General features: G+C 53.1%; 1 protein-coding gene across 1 annotated transcript in view; it reads left to right on the top strand.

Annotated features, from left to right (window-relative positions):
- The first annotated feature begins 438 nt into the window (after positions 1-438).
- Positions 439-23413, top strand: part of ANXA11 (annexin A11) — a 37228-nt gene continuing 14253 nt past the window's right edge. The window contains exons 1-3 of the mRNA XM_080822793.1: positions 439-978; positions 21065-21127; positions 22976-23088. Coding sequence (XP_080678919.1) covers positions 21073-21127; positions 22976-23088 — 168 coding nt within the window. The 5' untranslated portion in view covers positions 439-978; positions 21065-21072. The remainder of the gene's footprint in view (positions 979-21064; positions 21128-22975; positions 23089-23413) is intronic.

Here is a 23413-nt window from a genome sequence, read left to right as displayed (position 1 = left end):
TTTTTCAAAAATAAGATCTTTTAGAGTAGTTTTATATGTACAGAAAAAATGAGAAGTTAACAGTTGGTTTCTCCTATTATTAACATTTCTTATTAGCATGGAGCTTTTGCTACAATGAATGAGCCAATACTTTATTAACTGACGTCCATAGTTTACTTAAATTTCCTTAGTTTTTTCCTAATGTCCTTTTACCAGGATCCCCTCCAGGATGCCACACTACATGATTTTCATATCTCCTTAGACTTTTCTTGGCTATATTCTTGGGAGGAAGACCACATGGGCACATCCTAGCACTGAAGATTTCTCTCTTTCCATGTTGACCTTGATCACCTGGCTAAGGTAGTTTGTCGGGTTTCTCCACTGTAAAGCTACTCTCCCCACCCCCCACCTCTATTTCCATACTGTTGGGTGACCTTTTTAACGTGAAAAGTGTTCTTTACCTGAAGGAGAGTCGCTAACAAAAGTACCATAGGGCCGGAGGGAGCTTGGAGAATGCCGTCCCCGAGATCGTGGCTCAGGGCGCGACCTACGGAGGAGGCGGGCGGAGCGAGGTAGCTCCTCACCGACCTCCCGGCGCCGTCAGAATCCCCTGCCAGCCTAAAAGAGCCAGAAGGCCGGCGATTTCTTCCCCCGGCCCTCCGCCGGTTAGCCCTCCCTCCCATCACCTGGGGCGGGGCCGCGCTCCGACCCCACCCCTAGCCCCGCCCAGCCCCCTGCGCTAGCGGCTCCTCCGGGGTGCGCTGGGCCCCCGCCGGGTTTTCCGCCCCGCGCGCTCCTCCTCCGGCCCCGCCCTGACGGTTGCGGTTCCGAGTGCCCGAGTGCCCGGAGTGCCCGGAGTGCCCCGACTGCCCCGAAAGCCGGAGTGGGACAGAGCTCCAGGCCGACAGAGGCGCCGCAGCCGGGACGCCCGCGGAGACAGCCGCCGCTGCCCGGGGCCCCTCGCAGCCCCCACCCTTGTGATCAGTGGCCAGCGGCCGGGTAAGTGAGGGCTCCCCGGCCCTCCGGAGGCACGGGGCGGGGCGGCGGCAAGGGACAGGGTGGCGGCAGAGCGCCACGGCCGGGCCGGTGAGCCCCAGACTGCCCTGCGCCCGCTCCCGACCGGGTCCGGCCCTGCGGCTTCCTGGTTGCTCAGCACGGCGGTTGTGGGGGTTGGGGGGGGGTGTCGGGTTGTCGGGCTGGCCCCCGACGGGTCGTCAGCCAGGCTGCCCGGCTCGATCGGCCGCGGGGGGCTGCCCACTTTGAGGTGGGCGGTGCGCAGGCGGGCCCCGTGTGCCCAGGGCCACGTGACTGTGCTGCGCCGCTGGGGTCGGGTGCTCACCGGCTCCTGGGTGGGCGTGGGACGACTGGGTGAGCTTGGCACCGGGTGAACCTGCGACCGGAAGGCGACTGACTCGTATGGGGATGGCCCGTGGCCCGGGCCCCTCTGACCCAGCGGAGTTCTCGAGAATGTAGGTGCCCTTCCGGCTTGTGCTAAGGAGGACTGTAGAGGAGGCTGGCTTCAGGAACTTTCCTCCTGAACTGGGAAGATGCAAATCCTGGGAGCTGCTGGTGCTGGAGATTGTTTGTTAAGGCCCCTTTGAGAGAATGCGGAACTACCCCGGCGCTGTGTTCACCTGTGTGTTTACCCTTTCTGCCTTTCCCCTTGAGCCCTACGTAGCCTGTGGAAGGCTTAAAATGGCAGAAACCCATTTTATTGGTTTAAAGGACAGTTGCGAAGTTCCCCTTCCGAGGACAAAAGTTAAGCTGGCCAGCTCTAGCCCAAGCAGGTTATAGTTGCCGCCCCACCCCCACCCCACGACATTTCTCTCTGCTTCCCCCATCAGTGACCTTGCTTTGCTTTGGGTATCCAAGGTAGCCAGCGACGCCGCTCCCTCTCCCGACCCCACGTTTTGCTTCTGGCTGCCTTGACCTGAGCCTGGAGTGGTGTGCCTCTTCGCTGCTCCCACAACAGGAACAAAAGCTTGCAGGGGAGGGCAGGGCTGAGTCCAGGGTGCAGGGTGTGTTCTCTTTCTTCACTCCTAAATGGCTCTCATTATGTTCCTTCATTCCTTCCTAGCTTCAGTCCATTGTTGGGGATTCCAGGAGGATTAACAGTGCTCCCTCCCTCAAGGCACCGTCCTGTGCTTCTAGGTGGTCCCTGGCAAGACAGACCAGATGAGGTGCTGGGGAAATCTGTTACCCTGGCAGGGGGTGCTCGGTACCTCGGGGTCCTGCATCCCTCCGTCTTGTCTCTTACAAGTCTCTGTACCTTGGTTTCCTCAGCCGTAAAGTGGGGGTGATAATACCTACCTCACGGGGGCATTGTGAGGGTTAAATGAGTTAATGCGTGACATCCATACAGCCCAGGCACAGTGCTGAGCTGGTGACTGTTAGATCATACCTGTGTGCTCTAGGTGGATGTCACCTACATGTGGTAAAGCTTACGACAGGGCCTAGGACACAAGTGCCAGCAATAATAATACAGCAATAATAGCTGTTGTTTCTTTCATGCAGCTGGAGGACCATTCAAATCGAATTGCTCTCCTGCCAGTTCCTCTGTTTTAGTTCATGTTGTTCTTCCCTCCTGGAATGTCCTCCTTCCCCATCTCTGTCCATGATTCCCCACCCTTCTGGGAACCATCCAGGGGCCTACTCCTAGCCTGAAGGGACAAGACATACTCGGAGCCCACGCTGCCCTCCTCCTCCACTCCTTTGGCATCCCTTCTCCGTACTCGCCTTGCTTAGTATTTGTGCGGCCCGGTGTCTTATCTCTGCCCCGTCCTTTGTCTTTGGAGGGCGGGGCTTACTCATGTTTCTTACTTGTGCGTTGGTTGCACAGCACCCAGGATGGGCTCTGCCTAATATTTGTGCTCAGCAGAATTTTGCTGAGTGTGAGAGGCAGGCCAGGGAAGTAAAGTTTTCCTTGATCTTAGACCTTGAAGGCTCGGTTTGTGTAGGCAGCAAAAGAGAGCCTGAGATGGAGCTAGGGCAAGGCTGACAGATACCTGTCTTGGATTGCTGTGCCCAGAAGGCCAAGATCAATTAGTGATGCCTTGCTCATATGATTCCGTGGAGGGTGGGTCCTTTGGAGTGACGGGAGTAAGAATCCAGCCGGAATAGGTTAGTGTGGGCTCTTGGGAATTCATTGCAGAACAGAGAGGCAAAGCCGGTATAGGCAGGAGGTGAATGTAGAAAGGAAATCTGTGTTGAGTGCTGGGGACCTGTGCCAAGGACCCAGGGCCTTTTTGGAGCTCACCCTCCTTCCTCTTGGATTCACCTCCTCCTTTCCTCTCTCCCTAAGCCTGAGGCAGTGCCTGGTACTTGATCCCATGTGGGGCACTCAGGGAAGAGTCTGTGTGCTGGTGTGCTTCACAGTCACAGCCAAGCAGGTCAACTCAGGTCTTTCTGGACTTCTCTCTACAGCACATTCTGATGCCATTGTACCCTGGTGCATCAGGATTTGAGTGATCCTAGATAGGAAAGCCCTTAGGGTTTCAGCCCTTAGGCACCTGTAAAGGTGACTTCCTTGGGAATTTACATTTTTAAAAGGAGTTGTTGAAATTCAGTGAAGCTTTCTAATAATGCTGAAACCACAGCACAGCAGGCCCGCTGACACCCCCTTCCCCCCCTTCCGCCCCCAATAAAATAGAGGTCTGATGTCACCTGTTGGCTTGTATTCCAGAGGATCCTAACAGTACATAGGACCCAAACAGAGGCTCCAGTACGCTGTTAGAAGAAAGTAGTGGGTGAGGGCAACAATGGAGGAGTCAGGAGACAGAGTTCTCCTCCGTTTTGGGTCACTGGGACAAGTTGTGGAGCCACACAAGGTCCCAGTGTTCTAGATGGTAAAATGACTGCCTCATATGGTTGTTTGCAGATTCTGGTGAGAAGATGATTGCGGAGGGGGTTTAAGATCAGCCAGGGCTTGATCATGATGGTGTTGATCTTTTACTGCAAGGACACTTGAGACAGGATGGAGTGTGCAGACGGTTGGTACCTGACTCTGTGATCCCTTAGTGTCTGGTCTTCCAGGGGCTGTGCTCCTGAAAGTCCCACGGACTCAGCAGAAAAGAAGGGAAGAATTGTTCCTGAAATTGCAAGGAAGTCTGGTGTTCCCAGCCTTTGTCACCTGGAGCTTGGGGGTAGGCTGGCTGGGAGGACTGTGAGCTGAGAGGGATGCGAATGAAGGTGGAAAGGAGAAACCCAGAGGGGGTTAGCTGGGGGGCTCGGGGGGAGCATGTGGCAGATTAAGCCTGGGACTGGCATCTCTAGGGGGAAAAGTATGTTTATGTGGGGGGGTCAGCTGGCAGTAGCAGATGTGTGCTTGCTGTGGCCACCTAAAAGGTCACGGCTATTTTTAGGAAGTGGGTGACAAGGCATGTTTCTGTTGAACCAACATTGTGAGTACCCACTGTTTGCCCAGCCCTGTGCTGTGTGCATAAAAGCACAGTCCACCCCACCCACCCTAGGTTGTGTGCCGGGATTCCCCAGAGACATGGCATACTGGATGAGAACCAGGTCTGGAAGGTGGCCAAGATCATGATCGTGAATTCAGTTTTGGACATGGAGTGTCTTGAGGTGCCTTTGGGGTACCAAGGAGGCAGGTGTGTCTGGGGCTTAGGAGGACTCTGGGCTAGAGAGACATTTTTGTCTAGATTTATCTGCTGTAAAGGGCATGATGAGATTGAGGAACTCACCTTGAACAGCTGAGTAAAGGAACCTGAGGCCACGAAGGAGCTAGAAAAAGAGCAGTCCATGAGGGGAGAGGAAAAGCAGGACAGTGTCAGATCATAGAAGCCAGGGTGAGTCCACTTCAGTCGGAGGGAGTGACCACGGGTGCCCGTTGTTGCTGTGGGAAGTGATAAGGAGGATACGCAGCACATTAGCTGTGGCTGTTTTGCTGGGAGGTTGGCAGAGAAGCCAGATGGGAATGAATGGGCGGAGGAGTTGCAGGACTGCAGATGGGCTGTGCTGAGTATAGACGAGCTTTGAAGGGAAGGAGAGGGATTGGGTGGTGCTGGAGGAGGCCGGCACCGAGGGGGTGTTTGTTTCTGTTTCTCAGCTCATCCTCCCATTCCACCCTGAGAAATTAGCAGTGTGGGTGGCCTTCAGTCCAGGCCCACCCCCCCCAATCCCCCTGTGTCGTATGGACACAGCCACCTGTAAAGGTTTGCTGCTGCTGCTGCTTTTTAAAAAATTTTCTTTATGTATTTAAGAGAGCGAGCGAGCAGGGAGAGGGGTAGAGGAAGAGGGAGAAGCAGGCTCTCTGCTGAGCAAGAAGCCTGATGTGGGACTCCATACGTCCCAGGACCCTGGGATCATGACCTGAGCCAAAGGTAGACGCTTAACCAACTGAGCCCCCCAGGTGCCCCTGTAAAGGTTGGCTTCTCTCACAGAATGGTTTCATGCTGCACCCCTTATTCCACAGCTGGTGGTTTTGATTAGTTTATCAGGGGCAGTAACCCCGGGTGAGCCGTGTTCTGGGTCAGTAGCCACTGTGGAATGTTCTATAGTGCAGGGGGACTGTGGTTTATACAGTCTTCCCTTAATTGATGGGTATGGAGACCATTGACTATTTTTATAATTTGAACTAGTGCTGGAATGAGCAACCAGTAGGGCCCTGATTGGGATGTCATCGAATGTATTCATTTATAAGGAAGAGTTGACATTTTTATGATACTAACTTTTGCAAATCAGGGACAGATTACAGGCCTTGTAATACATCTTTAGTAGATACTATGAATGGGATTCTAACTGGATTTGCTAACCGGATAATAATTTTTTCTATCCTTTCCACTTTTTTTTTCCTGTTTCTTGGCCATTAATTTCAGCCTTTATCATTTTTCATTCCTTCTTACTTTTGGCTTATTTTGTTGCTCTACTTTTAATCTCTAAATTAGTTCATTTATTTTTTTAGTTTTTTAATTTAAAAAGCATGTAAAGTTCAACATTTGTGTGTACAACCCTAGCTGTTTGACCTTCGAAAGGCTCACCTTTCCATTCCTTTATGGCCGCCACATAGATGAGAGATTTTTTTTATTTCTCTAAGTTTATTTATTTATTTAAGTAGTCTCTGCACCCAACACAGGGCTCAGACTCATGACCCTGAGGTCAACAGTCTCACGCTCTTCCAGCCAGCTGCCCTGCCATGTAGATCTGTCTTGATCCAAGGATGTTTTAGAAGACAGGATCCTGAATTTAACTAGTAACCGGTTTTGTGGGGAGTATGATTACATTTTAATGTCGACTGCTGGTTTTATTGGGTTATGTTTAGTGAATGTGATCAGCAAAATTTCTTCTTGCTGGGCCGTATCCAGATTTTCTCTGTGGCAAGTACATGATCCATACCAGAAGGTCTCACGGACAGGAAGGGTTACGTATTCCCCGTGGGTCACAGACTGTAGATGTATCTGTTAACTTGAGCTTGCTTGCCTTTCCTTGCATATTGGTCTTTCAAATTCTGCAAGAGGTCCCCAAAATTCTCTCTATAATCTCCAGTTAAGTCAGACAGTACTTACCTTCGTTCTCGATGCAGGGACCTGACATCCGTGCTTGATGTGTACAGGTTTATGAAGCTGATCTGTGTGGATTGTACTTTGCGTCATTTGTTGCTTATTTTAATGCTTTTGGCCTTTGGCCTTCATTGCCACGTTATCTGTGTTTTAGGAGACCACATTGCCGAAGGTCTGGGAGAATCCTTTCTTCTTCAGAGACCTAAAATAAATAAACAAGTGCATTTTGTAAGACAGTAAATGAAAGGCTCAGAAACGTAGAGGCAGGCATCTGCCCGGGGCTTTACACCAGGGCCTGTTTCAGTTCAGACTTATGCAGAGTATGTGGTCCTCTGGTCTCCCGGACCTGCTTCTCAGCACCCCAGTTGTCATGAAATAATCCGGTCCCAGTGGTCACCAGGATAGCCAGCTTCTTAGGAGGGATGGGTAAAGTAAGATTTGCCTGCAAGCTCCAGGGACAGGCCCCGCACTGCCTCTCTTCTTCTGTGGTTCTTGTCCCCTCCTTTGTGTCCAAAGACAGGGACAGCTCTGACTGGCAGTTACACTGTTCCCTTCCTGGTTTGTGACAGCACACGGCCTTTCTCCATTCCACAAGGGAAGTGACAAAACAGGCAATACACAAAAAAGTCCCAAGGCCAAATGTCGAATATGGAGACTTAGGCCACGTCCTGGGTGGCTCAGTCAGTTGAGCGTCCGACTCTTGATTTCGGCTCAGGTCATGATCTCAGGGTCGTGGGATTGAGCCCCACGTCAGGCTCCACAGTGAGTGTGAGCGTGGAGCCTGCTTGAGATTCTCTCTCTCCCTCTCCCCTGCTCCATGCTCACTCTCTCTCAAATAAATAAATCCTTAAAAAAAAAAAAATGTGTCTTTTGTGCTCAGCACATGACCAGGGTGTGGGAGGATGGCAGAAGGCAGTGGTAACAACAAACCGAATTTGGGGGTTTCTGTCTTTGATGGCGAATTCAGACTGTTCACATACCAGATAGTCTTGATTTTATCCCTTGGACCTTGTTTTCTGTTTATTATTTACTATACTTGGGTGTTATTTCTGTCCTGATTTCTGCTGACTTGGGGAGATTTCTCATCATCCCTCTTCCCTCGCCCGCCTGCATTACGATTCAGCTTTGGCTGTGGATTAGGAGAGGAGCCCCCTCTCTCTTCAGAAATTGGAGGCCGGGGTCCATGTCTGCTCCGTGAGGTCGTCCTGGCACCAGGCTACTGGTGTGGAGTTGCCCCCAGCACTCTCTAGGTTGCAGTTTCCGAATATAAGCATATCTAAGACTAACTGGGAAGGTTCGTTAAAACACAGATTTCTGCCCCCTCCGCCCTTAACGGCTCTGATTTAGGAGGTCTGGGGTGAGGCCTGGGCATCTTCATTTTTGACAGCCACCCCTGCTGTTGCGTCCGCGTGGGGACTGTCCCGGATAGCACTGCTCCAGGGCCTTCCCTTAACCTGCGTGGCCCAGGGCAGCTGGCTTGCAGGGCCATGCCCAGCCTGATTGCCAGGGAGGCTTGGTAACTAGTCCTTATTGGAGGCTACCATGTGCCAGGCAACAGTTTGTGTTCTGTGCCACAAGTAAGAGGGGGCAGATGGTCGTAGGGGACAACCAGAAGTTCCTGGGACACCACCCACTGCTGTGTTTAATTTGAAACTCCAGTCTTGCCATCGGCCAAGCTGGTACTCCTTGGTTAGGAAGCGGGAATGGTCTGTCACGACCAGAATGGTATGTCGCGATGGTGGTGATGGCGAGCCCACAGGCAGTGCAGGGCACGGCCACCTCCGACCCCGTGGCTGATGCACAGAAGGCCAGCGGCTGCTGCCACCACTCGCTGATGCACTGAGGATTCTCGCTCCTTCTAGGCTGCCCCCAGGAGTCGGGTCCCTTCCTCATTTTGTCTTAACATTTCCCCAGCTCCATCCAACCCTGGGGGCGAGGGGGTTGGCACCCAGAAGGGAGCTGAGTGGAAGGGAGCTGGTGTGGGCCGTGAGTGCGTCAGCCCAGAAGCCGAGAGACATGCTTCTGATTTGTGTCCTGCCTCCAGCCCGTCCTGGGACGTCAGGCAGATTCTTTCTGCTCTCTGGGCCTCCACTCCCCACCGTAGTGTAAAATAGGCTGGTTGAAGCCGATGATTTCACGAAGGCCGCTGCCAGGTCCGGTATTCTAGGATTCCTGTGTAATCCAATGCCAGGGCACTAGGAATTGACTTATTTCTAGGACGTGTCTTTCAGAACTGGTTTGCTCAAGTTCAGCCCTCCGGTAAGGCTTAAACACTACCCCATTGCTGCTTGCCCAGCCTGCCTTGTTCGGAGCATCTCCCGGCTGCTTAGCCCCAGTGCCAGCCCGCCGAGGACAGTGTGAGGCACAGGCTGGCTAATGATTGACTTGGGCTCCAGCAAGCCTTCGTTTACGGCCTGTGGGTGGGGAGTTCAATGTTTAACAGCACCTTGTGCAGGCTTTTTGTTCAGTGCGAGGGAAAATACAGTCAGGATTGGTGGGGGTCTGCCTGGGGCTCTCTGGCTTGTTTCTGTGGCTTTATGGCACTGTGCCCGCGCCCAAGAGAGGCAGATCCCTATGAGGGCGGGACACTGGGACTCTGTGTCCCTGCAGAAAGTAGGGCCACTTACCTTGCAGAGTTAGGGATGTTCGTACACCCTTGAAACACTTGCAGTCCTGCCTTGCTGTGGGAGGGAGAGGAGAGAATGTCCTTGGTGTGTCGTCCTCTCTGCCCCCGGAATTCCTGGAGCCTGTGCACCAGAAGGTCTGACCAAAGAGGCCGTGAGAACAGGTGCCACCCAGGATGTGGAAGAGATGAATCAGGGTCCACTGGTGTCATGTCGTGGTGCCCAGCCCTCTGCTAGCCAGTGGCAGATGGAGGAGAGACCTGTCCTACAGCCTAGGCTCTGCCTCTTGCACCGAGAGGCCTAAGAAATAGTAATTCTGGCTCTGGTGTCAGTTGGTGTGACCCTGGCCTGCCAAGAATCATCTCTGAGCCCTGTTCCCTTGAGGCGGTCTTATCTGTCTTGTAGGAACATTGTGAAGATGAATGAGGCAATATATAATGAGGTAATACATGTCCCGACCATAGGTACTGGGAAGAGGGGAGTAACGTTCATTTACTAGAGGATATTAGGCCAAGTGCTGATAAGTTCCAGGAAGAGCAGTCATTAGGGGTAGAGAGATCAGGGTGGGCTTCCTGAAGGAGGTGGGGCCCTGTCTTGGCTAAAGGAAGGCCAAAATTGACATAGGCTTAAGGAAGGCGTAAAGGAGCCAAGGAGGGCAGACCGGTGAGAAGGGACCAACTGAGCAAAAGTCCTGAAGATAGAAAGTGCCAGGATGACATCCTGGCTGTGAACCGCAGTCCTATCTGGGAACCTGCTGTCAGCTTGCCGTGGCACAGCGTAACTCTTAGCCCAGGGCCCTGTGGCAGAGCCTAGGATCCCCCCTACACAGGGGTCAGCCCATGCCTGAAATCGAGATCCGAAAGAGAATCTTCTCTACTGTGAACTGTAGGCTCCGATGGGCATCTCTTTCCACTTCAGCAGCACAAGGTTGGCCGGGAACTTTGTCACCCTTAGACGGGAGGGTGCTGGTAAGTGTTATTTGAAGGAGAGGTTTCCTGGGGCTTCTAGGGGAGGCCGGGGGCCTCAGCCATTTGGTGCCGGAATAGATGCTCTCTCGTGTATCTGGGTTCGAAGGGACTGAGCTTCTCCAAAGCCGTTTGAACAGGCGCTCCCTGCTGCCTTCCATTCTAGCCCTCCCTGCCGCCCCTCTTCCCCCAGTTCACTGTGAGAGAGGGTCTGTGATGGGCTGTTGGCTTTCATATGGCTCATTGCCTCTTAACTGGCAGGGCCCTGGGTGACATCACCTGTCCCTTTGACTACACGTGCAGGTGCCTGCAGAGATAGCCCAGCTTGGGACGGTGGGCTGCTGGAGTAGGCACACCTGGCTGAAGGGGTGGTCGCTGCCTCCCTAGCTGTGTGCTACCGCAAGGAAATAGAGGACCTGTGTTGCCAGATCTCCTATTTTTCCATTAAAAAAATTTTTTTTTAAATTTATTTATTTGACAGAGATCACAAGTAAGGAGAGAAGCAGGCAGAGAGAGAGGAAGGGAAGTAGGCTCCCCGCTGAGCAGAGAGCCCCGTGTGGGGCTCGATCCCAGGACCCTGAGATCATGACCTGAGCTGAAGGCAGAGGCTGTAACCCACTGAGCCACCCAGGCGCCCCTAAAAAAAATTTTTTTAAGTCAGGCCCAGCTCTTTTATAGCCGCTCGCCACCCCCCCCCCCCCCCCCAGGAAATAAATGTGAACTACAGAACCCTCATGGAGCCCCAGGTTCTGGGCAGCACAAGTCCAGAACCACACACCCCTCATAGGCTCACCCATTTAATAAGTGAGGGAGAAAGATGCCCAGAAGAGCCTTAGGTTGGTCAAGACCCACCAGAGAAGCCGATTCTCTACACTCTTCTCCCTCCTCCCCCTCCCAGAGGGTGCATTTCCTGATTCTCTGCCATAATCTCCATTCTTCCTAGGAATGGCTCTTAAAACCCTTGTGGGTAACTTCCTGCAGCTGCTCTATTGTGTTTATGTCCCCAGGCCGAGAGAAAGCCTGGGGCAGGCCAGGGCTTTGGTTTTTTCCTCCTCTTTCCCCAGGTAGCCTAGCCCAACCCTGGGTTCCTCTCTGAGCCCGGAAGTGGAATTACTGTGAAGATAATGGAATGTAAGCTCCCACTTCAGGAGACCCTCCCCCCACCTTACTTGCCAGGGAGGGGTCCTAGCTATGATGTGTATTCATTTTCTGAAAGAAGACCCCCCCAAATCGTATGAGCTTCAGACCCCACAAAACCGGGACTGACCCCTGTAGATGCGGTGACTGGCTGGCATCCTGTCTTTTGGACAGTGACCTCTTATTTGGGGGTGGGGGACAGGAGGTCGGGGTCCTGGGCCAGCCTTCTTAGGATCTTGCTCTGTCACCTGGGCATGTCACTTCCTCCTCTCTGGTTGTCAGTTCTCCCATCTGTGAAATGAGAGCCGAGGTGGCGTGGGTAGGAGTGAACTGAGTCATGGCTAGGGCTGAGTGAGCTCCGGGGCCCCAGCTGCGCGGTCCTGGCTGGTTGGGGTGTGATGGTCCCGCCGGGGTGGAGCACACTGCCAACCTTTTCCCTCCCCAGAGCGTTTGCATTGCTGGCGGGGTGTGTCTGGCCGGGCCACACAGAACCACTCACAGCCCTGAGCCTCACCATGGTGATTCTTGTTGACTGATAAAATACCGGGGAGCAAAGCTTTATGGAGCTTTTATTCCCAGACTTGCAGAAACGGTGAGCACCTGGTTCTTCCTTTCTTGGTTGGAGTAGTCGATTTATTCCTTCCTTTTCCCTTGTCAGGGAAAGCCTTCTGAGTTACATAGACTTGTGCCTGGGTCTTTTTACACAAGGAGAGCAGAGGCTTTTTCAAAGAGAACACCATAGAAGGATCTGGAAGAAAGGAGATTACTGTCTGTGTTAGTTTTGTATTGTTGCCATAACAAATTACCGCAGACTTAGTGGCTTAGAATCACACAACTTCTTTTGGTGGTAAAATACACATAACATGGGACGCTTGGGTGGCTCAGCAGGTTAAGCGTCTGTCTTCGGCTCAGGTCATGATCCTGGGGTCCTGGGATCCAGTCCCACATTGGGCTCTCTGCTCAGCAGGGAGTCCACTTCTTCCTCTGCCTGCTGCTCCCCTGCTGCTGTGCTCCCTCTCTGATAAATAAATAAATAAAATCTTAAAAATATACACATAACATAAAATTTACCATTTTAGCATTTTTTAAAAAGCGTGTAGTTCGAAGGCACTAAGGACGTTGACACTGTCGTGTGGCCAACAGAAATTCCTCAGACCCCCCTCCTCCCCGCCCCTGGCCACTACAGTCCTCTCTGTCCGCATTGGGCTGCTCCAGGCACCTCCCGGCAGTGGACTCACACGGTGTTTTTCTGTCCGTGACAGGCTGAGTTCTCAGCGTAACATCCTGTGTTCAGCCCTGCCGAAGCACCTGTTGCAATCTCCTTCCTTTTTAAGGCCGAATAGTATTCTGTTCTGTGTTCTACACCGCGTTTTGTTTATCGTTCCTTTAGACGGCCAGCAGGGCTCAGGCACCCCCGGTGCCTGGTTGACATCCTCCTGCTTGGCTTCTGGGCCATTCTGGGAGCAGCCCCTCTGCGCGGGTGGTGTCGCCGGGAGCCGTCACCCCCAGGCGGAGGTGGTGAAGCGCAGACACAGACCTGTCTCTCCTCAGCCTGCACTGCACTTGGAAACACAACCACAGTTTCCCCTTTTGGGGTGGGGGGTGTTTCCTTAGGACCTGACCACAACTTGGACTTGTCACTACCACTCTGTCTGTCACAAGAACCTTGGCATCTGCCAGGACCGAGACCCAAGACCTCCTCACGTTCTGGGCTTGGGTGTGAGCCGGTGTTGACACCATGTTTGGGTTCACCTTCATTTTCCATTGCTCAGAGATCCCAAATTGGGATTGTCCTGTGACTAAGCGTTGGCCCTTCCGGAAGCCCATTTGGTGTGGTGTCAGAGGGAACCTCCCGTGAACAGGAAGGAGCCAGGTTTGTGAGAGAGCTGTGCTGTGGTGGGGTGGGAGGGAGACCACGAGCTGGTGTGTGAGAGTGGTCACCGCTGCCTCACTGCTCCCCTTCTTAACACCAAGGACCAGGTCTAGAAAGGCAGCTGGGAGGAAGGAATATGATTTCCATCAGGGTGAGGACCTGGGGTCAGAGTACTGACAGCAGGTGCAGGGCCGCGGGGGCTGCTTCCCTGGGTCCCTCCTCACAGGCAGAATCTTCTCCAAGAGGCCTTTTCAGAGGTGCTTCTCTCCCCGCACCTGGCCTCCCCCTGCCCTGTCTGCTTCTAGCCGCTGCTTCTCTGGCCCCTGCCATTCCTGGGGCATGGACCGGGCACCCAGGCACGCAGAAGGGAAAGAAAGAAAACTTTGCCAGTTTCCTGTTGGTGAATTCCCCCTTGGGGAGATGGGAATATCCAACACAGCCATTCCCAGGACCTGCTCTTCCAGAGCTGGGTTTGGTGTGGAAGAAGGAACTGGCCAGTAGGATTCTACTTGTCACGTCCTCTGCCCCCACCTCTAGCATTAATCCCCAATTCTCCATCCTCTCCCCACACTGCCTCCAAGTTTCTCATCCCGAGTATTATCAAGTGGGCTTCTAGTCCTCCTGTTTGCTGTTTTATACTGGAGAAACTGGTATCATGAAAGGTTAAGTGAAATTAGGAGAGTATATTTGATATTTACCTGTTGCTATCCCCATTTTACGCATGTGGAAAACCGAGGCCCAGAAAGCTTAGGTAACCTGCCCAAGGTCACACACCTAGTAAAGAGCAGGACAGGGATTTGAACTTGTGCGGCCTGGCTTCCGAGTTCATGTTCTTCCCACCAGCCTATTCTGCCGTTGATGAAGTACCTGGGGTCCCAGTGAGGCCTGAGATCCTGATTCCTGATCCCAGGCTATTCCATCAGCTGGCGTTTTTCAGTTTCTGAGATACTGGTTTCCAGGGCGGGTGAGCTCCAGGAGGAAGTAGAGTATAGCATGGGGGTAAAAGTCCTGGGCTTTGGAGCCTGGTTGCCTGGGTCTGAGTTTTGGCTCAGTCATTTACTCCCTGTAACCGGTGAGTTCCATAATCTCTCTATACCTTAGTTTCCTTATCTCTTAATAGGGGATCATAATCTCTGTGTTTGTTTTGCAGAGTTGTTGTAAAGTTGAATTCCATGTAAAGCACTTAACAGAGTGCCTAGCACATATTAAAGTAGTCAGTAAATGTTAACTGTTATGATTCCCTAATTAGCTGGAGAAATTTGGGGATAAAGTTAAGCAGTCTCCTTTGTTACAGGACTTCTCAGAGCCTTTTACCATGCTATTATGAATGGGCACTTTGGGGAGGAGATGTAGTAGGCAGCATTTTCCAAAGTTTTGGACAACTAATCTCTCTCTCCTTTTAAGTTGCATCCCTCTAAGTTCTCAACTTGGAAGATATTAAGCTGGTGTCCAAGAACATAGTTCAGGAAGCACTGAGCTGTAAATCAAGCTGCCTGTTTGTGCTAAGCTGGGGCTGGGGTCCCAGGTTATTGCTGAGCCAGCTCTGAGTGACGGTATGTGGCAGAGTTCTGTCTGTGTCTGGCTTCCCTCCTCCCCTGTAGGTGTAGGGAGAGGGAACAGGTGCAAGCCTAGGCACTTGAGGATCTCTGGAACCTCCTGGCCATGAGGAATGGCCTTGGCATACCTAGTTCTGCACTGGGAGGAGGGGTCCTATAGTAGGTCCCCTGTGGCACGACTGGCTGGGACCACCAGATAAGCCAGCCTAGCTCAGATGGAAGCGGCCCCAGGTGTTGCAGCATGGCTCTGTTAGGAGAAAGCAGGCAGTGAGTAGAGTTCTACCATGGATGCTCTCCCTAGTGTGTGTATGGTTTGAGTAAATCGTGTCCCTGGTGTATTTTAGCTGCAAAACTAAGGGGTTGGAAATTAGACAGCCTTCAAGGTCCCTTCCAATGGGAACATTTGGGTAGTCTGTAAACCTGAGATTGGGATAAAAATCTAAAGGGGTGTCCCCTTTCAGAATCCTAAAATACAAAAGGAAGGACGAGCCCTGAGGGGGGGAACCCCCCCCAACCCCCTGGCAAACCCTCCCTTCACACCCATGGGATAGCAAGGGCTATGGAGAACTGGACCCAGCACCGGGTCATTGGTTTGGGATCCTTTTCCACGTGAGATTCTTAGAAGAGGATTTCTTTTTTTGAGAGAGAGAGAGAGAAAAGATGCATGAGAGGCGGGGGAGGGGCAGAGGGGGGAGAGAATCTTAAGCAGGCTGGTGCACAGCGTGGAGGCGGACTCGGGGCTCATCTCATGACCCTGAGGTCCTGACCTGAGCTGAGATCAAGAGTTGGACGTTTAACCGCTCAGCTACCTAGGTGCCCCAAGGAAGTGGATTACTTTAAGTAGACGTTTCTGTCTTGCTTTGGGCCTCATTCACACCCCGTCTGGGTCATTGCCTCCTTTTGTCCAGCCCAGTGACCCGGGGAGGAATGCCCGGCGCTCCCAGGGCGGTGTATGGAGGCCAGGAGCTGCTCAGACTGGCTGAGGGCGAGCAATGCCGGGTAGTAATGTGTCCCATTAATGACCCCCAGTCTGCCCAAACCCAGCCTGGTACTGGAGCGAGGAGAGTTTGCAGATAAGCAAATAAATCTCTTGCTTTAAAACAGTTGTATACACACATGCACAAACAAATCATATGTACACACACATGCACGTGCATTTGTGTGTGTGTTTTGGTGGGGCAGGATCTTGAATTACACATTAGAAACTGCCAGTAGTGACCTTTGGGTAGAGGGTTAGACCTTTGCTTTTCACTTTCTGGTGCCTTTCTGGTTGTGTGTGAATTTCCCTGCAGTGTGTTCTCGTGTTTTTGTTTTATTCTTTAATTTTATTTTTTTATTTTTTTAGGGCAGTTTTAGGGTCACAGCAAAATGGTATGGAAAGTACATTACTATCAACACCATCAGTATCCATTGTCAACACTCCTACCGTAGCGGGGTGTGTGTTGTGATTGATGAACCTGCATGGACACATCCAGAGTCCATAGTTCACCTTAGGTTCACGTCTGGTGTTGTGTGTTCCATGGGTTTTGACTAATATACCCACCATTTTAATATCATACAGAATAGTTTCACTGGCCTAAAAAAAAAATCCTCTGTTCTTTGCTCATTTGTCCCTCCCTCCTCCATAATTCCTGGAAACCACTGATCTTTTTACCACTGGTTTTACCTGTTACAGACTGTTGAGAGTTGGGAGCAGGCAGTACGCAGTCTTTTCTCATTTGCACTCCAGCTCCCTGCATGTCTTTTCATGGATTGACAGCGCACTTCTTTCTAATGCGGAGGAATAGCTCATCGTCTTGGCATTTGTCCATTCACCTACTTAAGGACTTCTTAGCTGCTTTCACATTTTGACCATTGTGAATAAAAGCGCTTATACACATCAGTGTGCACGTTTTGCGTGGACAGTTTTAAGCTCACTGAGATTAATATCAAGGACTACGGGACCGTATGGTAAGAATGTGTTTAGTCTTGTAAGAAACCGCCAGACTGTGTTCCCGAGGGCTGGTACCATGTTGCATTCCCAGCAGCAGTGAGCGAGAGCTCCGGTTGCTTCGCGCCCTCACCAGCATTTGGTGTTGTCACTGGGTGGGACTTGGAGCATTCTGATGAGTGTGCGGTGGTCTCTCGTTATTTATTTGCAGTTCCCCTAGTGATGTCTGATGGGGAGCGTCTTTTCACGTGCCCGGAAGCCATCCATGTGTCTTCTTCGGGGAGGTGTCCAGGTCTTTTGCCCATTTTTTAAATTAGATTGTTTTCTTACTGTTCAGTTTTTAAGAGTTCTTTTCTATGTTTTGGATGACAGTCCTTGATCAGATGTGTCGTTCGTAAACTTTTTCTCCCAGTTGGTGGCTTGGCTTCTTTTTATTTTTAAAAAAATATCAGCAGAGAATCATCTGAGCTGCATGACTTAAACTCTGTATTTAAATTCTTGTATCAAAACAGATTGAGGATTTCATATTAAAAGATGAATATACAGACGACTGTTCCCGCCCCCAGGCCGGGGAAGGCCAGTGGAGGGGCCATCCCACAACAGCCTCCACTCTAGTCCTGGGCCTGCTTGGTTTGCTGCTGGGCACAGAGGGGCAGGAGGTCTCGAATGGTGCTTCCAGGCCTCAGCCTGCTGCACGCTCTGTCCCCGCCCAGGTCCCTCGCCAGCCTTCTGGGGAGGACGCTTTTGTATCCTGGTGCCATAACACTGCCACCACCCACCCTTCCTTTCCCTTTTATGTGCTGGAAGTCAGGCCAGCTGCCTGGCGTGTGGCACACGCTCCCTCCAGTGAGTCCCCGTGTCAGTGTCCTGACCAGAGACCAGAGCCACCGCATAATGGGGCCTCTGCCCAGCCTGCCAGAGCTGCTGAAGGTGTGATACCTGTAAACACCGAAGAGAGAGCCAGTCTACTGGATTGTAACTCAACTGTGTTCTCTGTGGTGGAGAGGGAGTGCTGGACAGGCAAGCGCGGGGAGAGGAAGGTGCGGAGCCCCCTTAGAAGCCCCACTTGAGCCCACCTGCTAGTGGAGATGGTGCCGGGAACGATTTCACATGGTACAGCGGGCCCTGCTGGTGGCAGAAGTTACCCAACGACTGGAGGATGAGCGGATTTCTTCATGTTGAGGAAGGGGAAAGCAGGTAGACATTGTGAGTTGGAGAGCTGAATCCCCACAGCCCCTGGGTTGGGTAGGCACTGGGGGCAGGGACGTGCACCCTGAGGGTGCCATAGGTCATCCAGCTGCCGTGGCTCTTCTCCTGGGGGTTATCAGGCAGGTAAACCCTGGGAGCTCTGGGCATGGGCCATGTGTTCGAATCCTCATCAGATGCGGGCCCTCTTTACACCATCGTGAAGTTGTGGGGAAATGTGTAGCATCGTCATGGTAAGAGTTGGGGACCAGAGTGCTGCCTGCATGGTGGCACCTGCTGCTCTCGGGCTGGGGCGTGGTCGGCCTTGACAGTTCTGGAGTGTTGTCCTTGGCCCCTTTCCTACCAGTTACTTGGAAGAAAGCAGACGTCATGCTTACCAAACAAAGCTGAGCGCTAAGATGTTTGACGCTGGAATGTCCGGTCACCTTGGCGGGCTGAGCAGCGCACAGAAGGCACGGGAGGAGTTGGACAGGATCTGCATCAAGGCTCCTTGGCCAGAACACTCTGTGTCCCAACCCAGGAAGGAGGGAGGCGATGGTCCAGTCCTGCCCTGTGCTCCTCAGGGACCACAGCTGGGTCCTTGGGTTCTGAAGAGAGCTCCGAGACAGGGAAGAGAATGGTACTGCACACAGGAGGTGGTGGGGAGATGAAGCTGCTCTCGGGGAAGGGCCAGACTGGAGGTAGTCTCTGGAGGAGGGGAAGACCCAGGGATGAAGGCCTGCTGCTCGGACGTGGGGTCAGACCCGACTCACTGCCAAAGGACAGCTTTTAACTCTTGCTGGGACGTCTGCAAAGCCCTCCTGGGAATGCATGCCATCACCCTGGGAGCAGCCTGCCCTGTGGTCCTGTCTCAGGCGGGGAAACATGGGTGGATCCTCTGGGTCTGGGTCCCAGGGTGCGTTTATGTAGGGCTGCTAACCTCAGCCGCTGAGCCGGGCTGCCTGGGCCTGAATAGAGCCTGTGTGAGGTATTCAGATCTTGGAAGAACAGCCGTGGCCTCAAGAGAGCTCAGAAATCGCCACCTGAATGGGGCCTTTTTTTTCAAGTTGTTTTTTTAATAGGCAGTACACGCATATAGCCAAAAAAATGCAAATATGAACAGTAACCTCCATGTCTGTCCCCAGTTTTCCCTTCCAAAAGCAGCCAGTGTCACCAAGCTTCTTGTTTATCGTTCCAGGGATATGTGTGTGTGTGTGTGTGTGTGTGTGTGTGTGTGTGTGTGTGTATGCATGCGCGCATGCTCACAACCACCGAGTGTGTCTGTTTTACATCTTTTTTTACAAAATGTTAGCTTAGTAAACACATGGCTTGTACCTTGATCAAGAATGGTGATCATTTCATGTGCCCAGATACAGAACCGGCTAATTATAAAATAGCTACGAGCGTTCGTTGTGCGGATCTGTTCTGATTCCCTGTACCAGCCGCTGCAGATGGCTAGCTAAGGGGCTGTTATCCCAGAAGGCCCCAGCACACTCCTTGTCTGTGTCACTTCACACATGCGTAAGTGTGCCTGGGAAATAAATTTCTAGAAGGGGAGTTTCTGGTTCAGACCAGGTCATTTTACATGTTGACATCTCTGCGTTTGTAATTGGCGGTTCTAGCATCTTAGTGTGGGTAAAGCCTTCTGATCCTTTTCTGGAATTGCCTGTTTACATCATTTGTGTTTCTCTACTGGTAACTGGGTTTTTTTGTTTTGTTTTGTTTAATTGCAAAACATTTTTCTTAAGTTTGTTATTTCTCTTGCCTTTCTGTTGGTTTCCTTATTTGTTTCCTATTGTGCAGAACTTTAATTTTATGTCTTTGGGGTTCGGGGCCACTTCTTACGTTTAAATCTCTGGTCTGTCTGAGATTAGTTTTGATGTATGGAACAGGGTGGTACCCAGCGTTTGGCTTGTCTCCCCCCACCCCACCCCCAGCTGTGGGTGGGGCCTTTTGGCTTCATTCCTCTGGGAGGAGAGGAGAAGGGTGGCAAGGGGTCTTTGGTACCCAAAGACCTTTGGTACAGTCACCTCTAGACACACTGACCAAAACATCCCCACGCCCATCATCCCTGTGGGCCCCGTGGGGATGTTTTGCCTCCTTGCAAACACCATGTGCAGATCTCCAGTGTAGCTGTGAAGGGCACACAGAATCCTGTAGGTGAATGATGGTATCTAGAGCAGTGGTTCTCAAAGTGGGGTCCCTGCACCAGCAGCATCACCTGAGAATTAGTTCAAAATGCAGATTCTGGTTCTGCGGACTCAAATTACAGTGGAGCCCAGCTGTGTGTGTTTAACAAGCCCTTTGGGGTGGTTCTGTTGCATACATTGCAGTTTGAGAGCTAGGTTGGGGCCCAGTGTGCAGGGGGGAGCAGGTCACCTGGGGTCAGCAGGAGTGATGGTTGAGGGGGCCTGCAGGTCCCCTGACACCCTTACCCATCCCTGGACACCGCTGTGGACTGCAGCAGCCACTGAACCACTGACCAGCAACAGGAAGTAGGTTGCACGACAGTCTGAGTGGCTGTGCCCCTTCTGGGCAGTTTAGCTGGCATGGGGCATGGCAGAGGATCCATATACAGAGGGACTTTGTGAGAGCAGCTGTCCCACCCAGCACCAGCAGGCAGGAGCCCTGAGTTCCAGGCCTTTCTCCTTCCCTACTCCTGATCTGCAAGTCACTTACCTTTCTGAGCTCCCACTGCCTCACTTGCCCTCGTTCCAGATATGGATCACATGTGCCCTCCTGAGGTCTCTTGTCTCTAGGAGTGAGAATTTCCTGCCACATTCCCATGCCTGATGAACTAGAGGTCAGAGAGGGAGGAACTGTAGCTTGGGGCAGATACACGTTGGAGGCCACCATGGACAGCTTGGGGTCTCTAGGCCGGGCACAGGGGACAGGGGCTCTGGCTGGATGGTGATGAAGAGACGTGGGAAAATAAAGACCAATAGAGTGGGCCCCTGAGAATGAGACTGTGTGCTCACCTCTGGGGTTAGAGAGCAGCTCCGCATGAGTGTCAGCAGAGGTGGGAGTAAAGCATAGGGGGAAAGGGGTCTGTGGGGAATCGCAGCCACTTACGTGTGGTGAGCCAGCCCTGCAGTGCTGGCGTGCGGGCACAGGCGCGAGTCTGCCCCTAGTCGCCGTTTCTAGATGGGTGCCCAGCAGGTGGAAGGTACATTGGGCTGGCCCAAGTCAGGCCTGACACAACCTCTGCTCGTGCAGGGGCCTGGCCTGTGGCTGTTGGGGGGTTCAGCAAGACTGGTGGGAGCTCCCCACAGAACCTGAACATGCTTCCCTCTTGCCTTGCAGATTGAACCATGAGCTACCCAGGTTATCCCCCGCCTGCAGGCGGCTACCCCCCAGCTGCACCAGGTAAGAAGGTCTAGGGCAGTCAGGGGAAGGAATGCCCTCTCTGCTCAGTGTGCAGGAGTGGACAGGGAGAGAGGAACAGTGCTTTCCAGTCTGCTCCTCTCTAACCCAAGGGCGCAGCCAGGATGGGGAGGGGATGGAGAAAATCCGGGACCCAGGGACCCAGAAAAGCCTGGACTTGAAACACTTCTGGAAAGCCAGGACGAGGCCAAGACCCAGTTTCTTGCTTTATTAGCTGATAGCAGCAGTCAGATTTCTTCTTCTCTCTGGGACCCTTTTTCTCTCCTTTGCTAATGGTTTCACATATCTCTCTTCCACTGGGTTGCCCCTGAGACTAGTGAGATAGCCAGGTAAAGCCCCTGGCACCCTGTGATCAACCACAGGGTCCTTCTGCCAGGGGAGGAAGTGGAGGCTGTCGCTCTGGGTCAGCTGTCTGTGCTGCAGCTCTAGAAGCTACAGGCGGATTGCACTGGGGCTGCACCCGCAGTCAGGCCGCCAGAGCCCGGCCCCACCAAAGCATGTCTCTTCACACTCAGAAATCAGCTCCTCTGGCCCTGGCCTCTCCCAGGTTCCTCCTGAAATGACACTGGGTCCCCGTGGTAGGGGAGGAGATGAGGGCATCGTTCCAGGCTGGTAACCTGAGCTGCCCCTCACCCCACAAGAGCGGCGGGCAAGTTCATTTCCCCAGAACAGAGGCCCTGGAGTCCGAGCACCCATGACCCTGCTGGCCATCTGTGCCCAGCCTGCCCTTTCAGCAGGCAGAGAACAGGTCTGGAGCAGGGAGGTGGCGTGGCCACCATCACGTGGCGTGCTGGGTTGAGCAGAGCCGTTTCCCTCTGAACAAGGCACGGCCCAGGGGTGCCAGCGCTGGCCTCATGTTTGGTCCTCGGCCTGCTAGGGATGCTGCCGTGGTGTCCTATGACCGCCACCCCCGCCACGCCGAGTGGCGAAGAGAGGGCGAGCCGGGGATTCCTGGCAGGCTCTGTCCTCAGGGGCCTGGAGCCCTAGAAAAGCTGAACTCGAGGCCCTCGGGGTCTGTTCACTGCCCTGGTCAGAAAAGCATCTAACAAGCCAGGGGCCACACAACGATGGCCGGCCATGGCACGGGAGCCCCGCACAGGCATCAGGTCTCCGTCCTTATCCGGGCAGTTTGAGGCAAACTAATTATCGTCCCCGAGTGTCAGTTGAAGAAGCTGAGCTAGAGGGTTTGAGCGCCTCGCCCTACGGCACACACCTGGTCCCTCTGGGGTTCAGAGCTGGGGCTTTTTACTGCTGTCCCCCAACTGCCAACCCCCGCCCCCCCCCACCCTTGTAGGGATGGTGTCTGTGGTGCGTGACCCAGCCCTGTCCGCTTCCGCCCTGTCGTCCTGCTCTCCCTTCTTTCACAGACTTGTCACTGCCAACAACCCAGTCGGCAGGACACCCACCCTTCCCTGCCATGCTTTCCCTTCATTGTGGGTTCTCGGTACTCTCTGAGCTCACCGCTGTCACAGGCTGAGCACAGTGACCCCAAATGTCCTGTTTTTATGTCTGTATTCCCTTTCGGTGATGGTGAGCCCAGGAGGGCAGTTCTGTCCTTGGTCCTCCTACCTCTTTAGTCCCATAGGGGTCTTGGGAAGGTTTGCTGATCCCAACCTTCCTCCCTGGAAGGAGGGGCAAGTTCCCTCTTTTCTCTTCCTCTGGCAGCGGGCTTCATTCAGCTTTCTTGCCTGAGTGTTTTCTGTGGGGTCTGTAGTGCTGTCCTCCAGGCCCTGCTTTGGCCTCCCCTTCTGACGACCGGAGAGCTTGCTGCCCTGTCTTTTCCCACTGGGCGTGCCGCCAGGCTGCTGAAGGGCTTGGTGTTGCTTCCAGGTGGTGGTGCCTGGGGAGGTGCTGGCTACCCCCCACCCAGCATGCCCCCGATCGGGCTGGATAACATGGCCAACTACGCAGGGCAGTTCAACCAGGACTACCTCTCAGGAATGGTGAGTCCAGCCCTCCTGCTGGAGCTGCCTCTGGGTGAGGGGTGGGAGATTTAACACCTGCATGGCCAGAGGGACAAAGGCTTCTGGCTTGTGTGCCTTCAGAGGTGTCTGTGTGTGTGCCTGCCTGTGGGTACCAAGTATTGGCCTGCATCTTAGAACAAAGGGTTTTCGTCGGGCCTCTCCCTGCTCATGGTGTCCCATCTGTAAATTGGGGGGAAAGGGCATGCACACTGGGTTGCCTGGTCTCTCAGGTCTCTTTCCTCCCTGAAGTGGATGGGGCAGTGCCTTCACAGAGTATTATGGAACATCTTTCTAGGAGCACTGC

The sequence above is a fragment of the Martes martes genome, assembly GCF_963455335.1.
Source record: "Martes martes genome assembly, chromosome: 14".
NCBI lineage: Eukaryota > Metazoa > Chordata > Mammalia > Carnivora > Mustelidae > Martes > Martes martes.
This window is presented reverse-complemented; position numbering and strand designations above follow the sequence as displayed.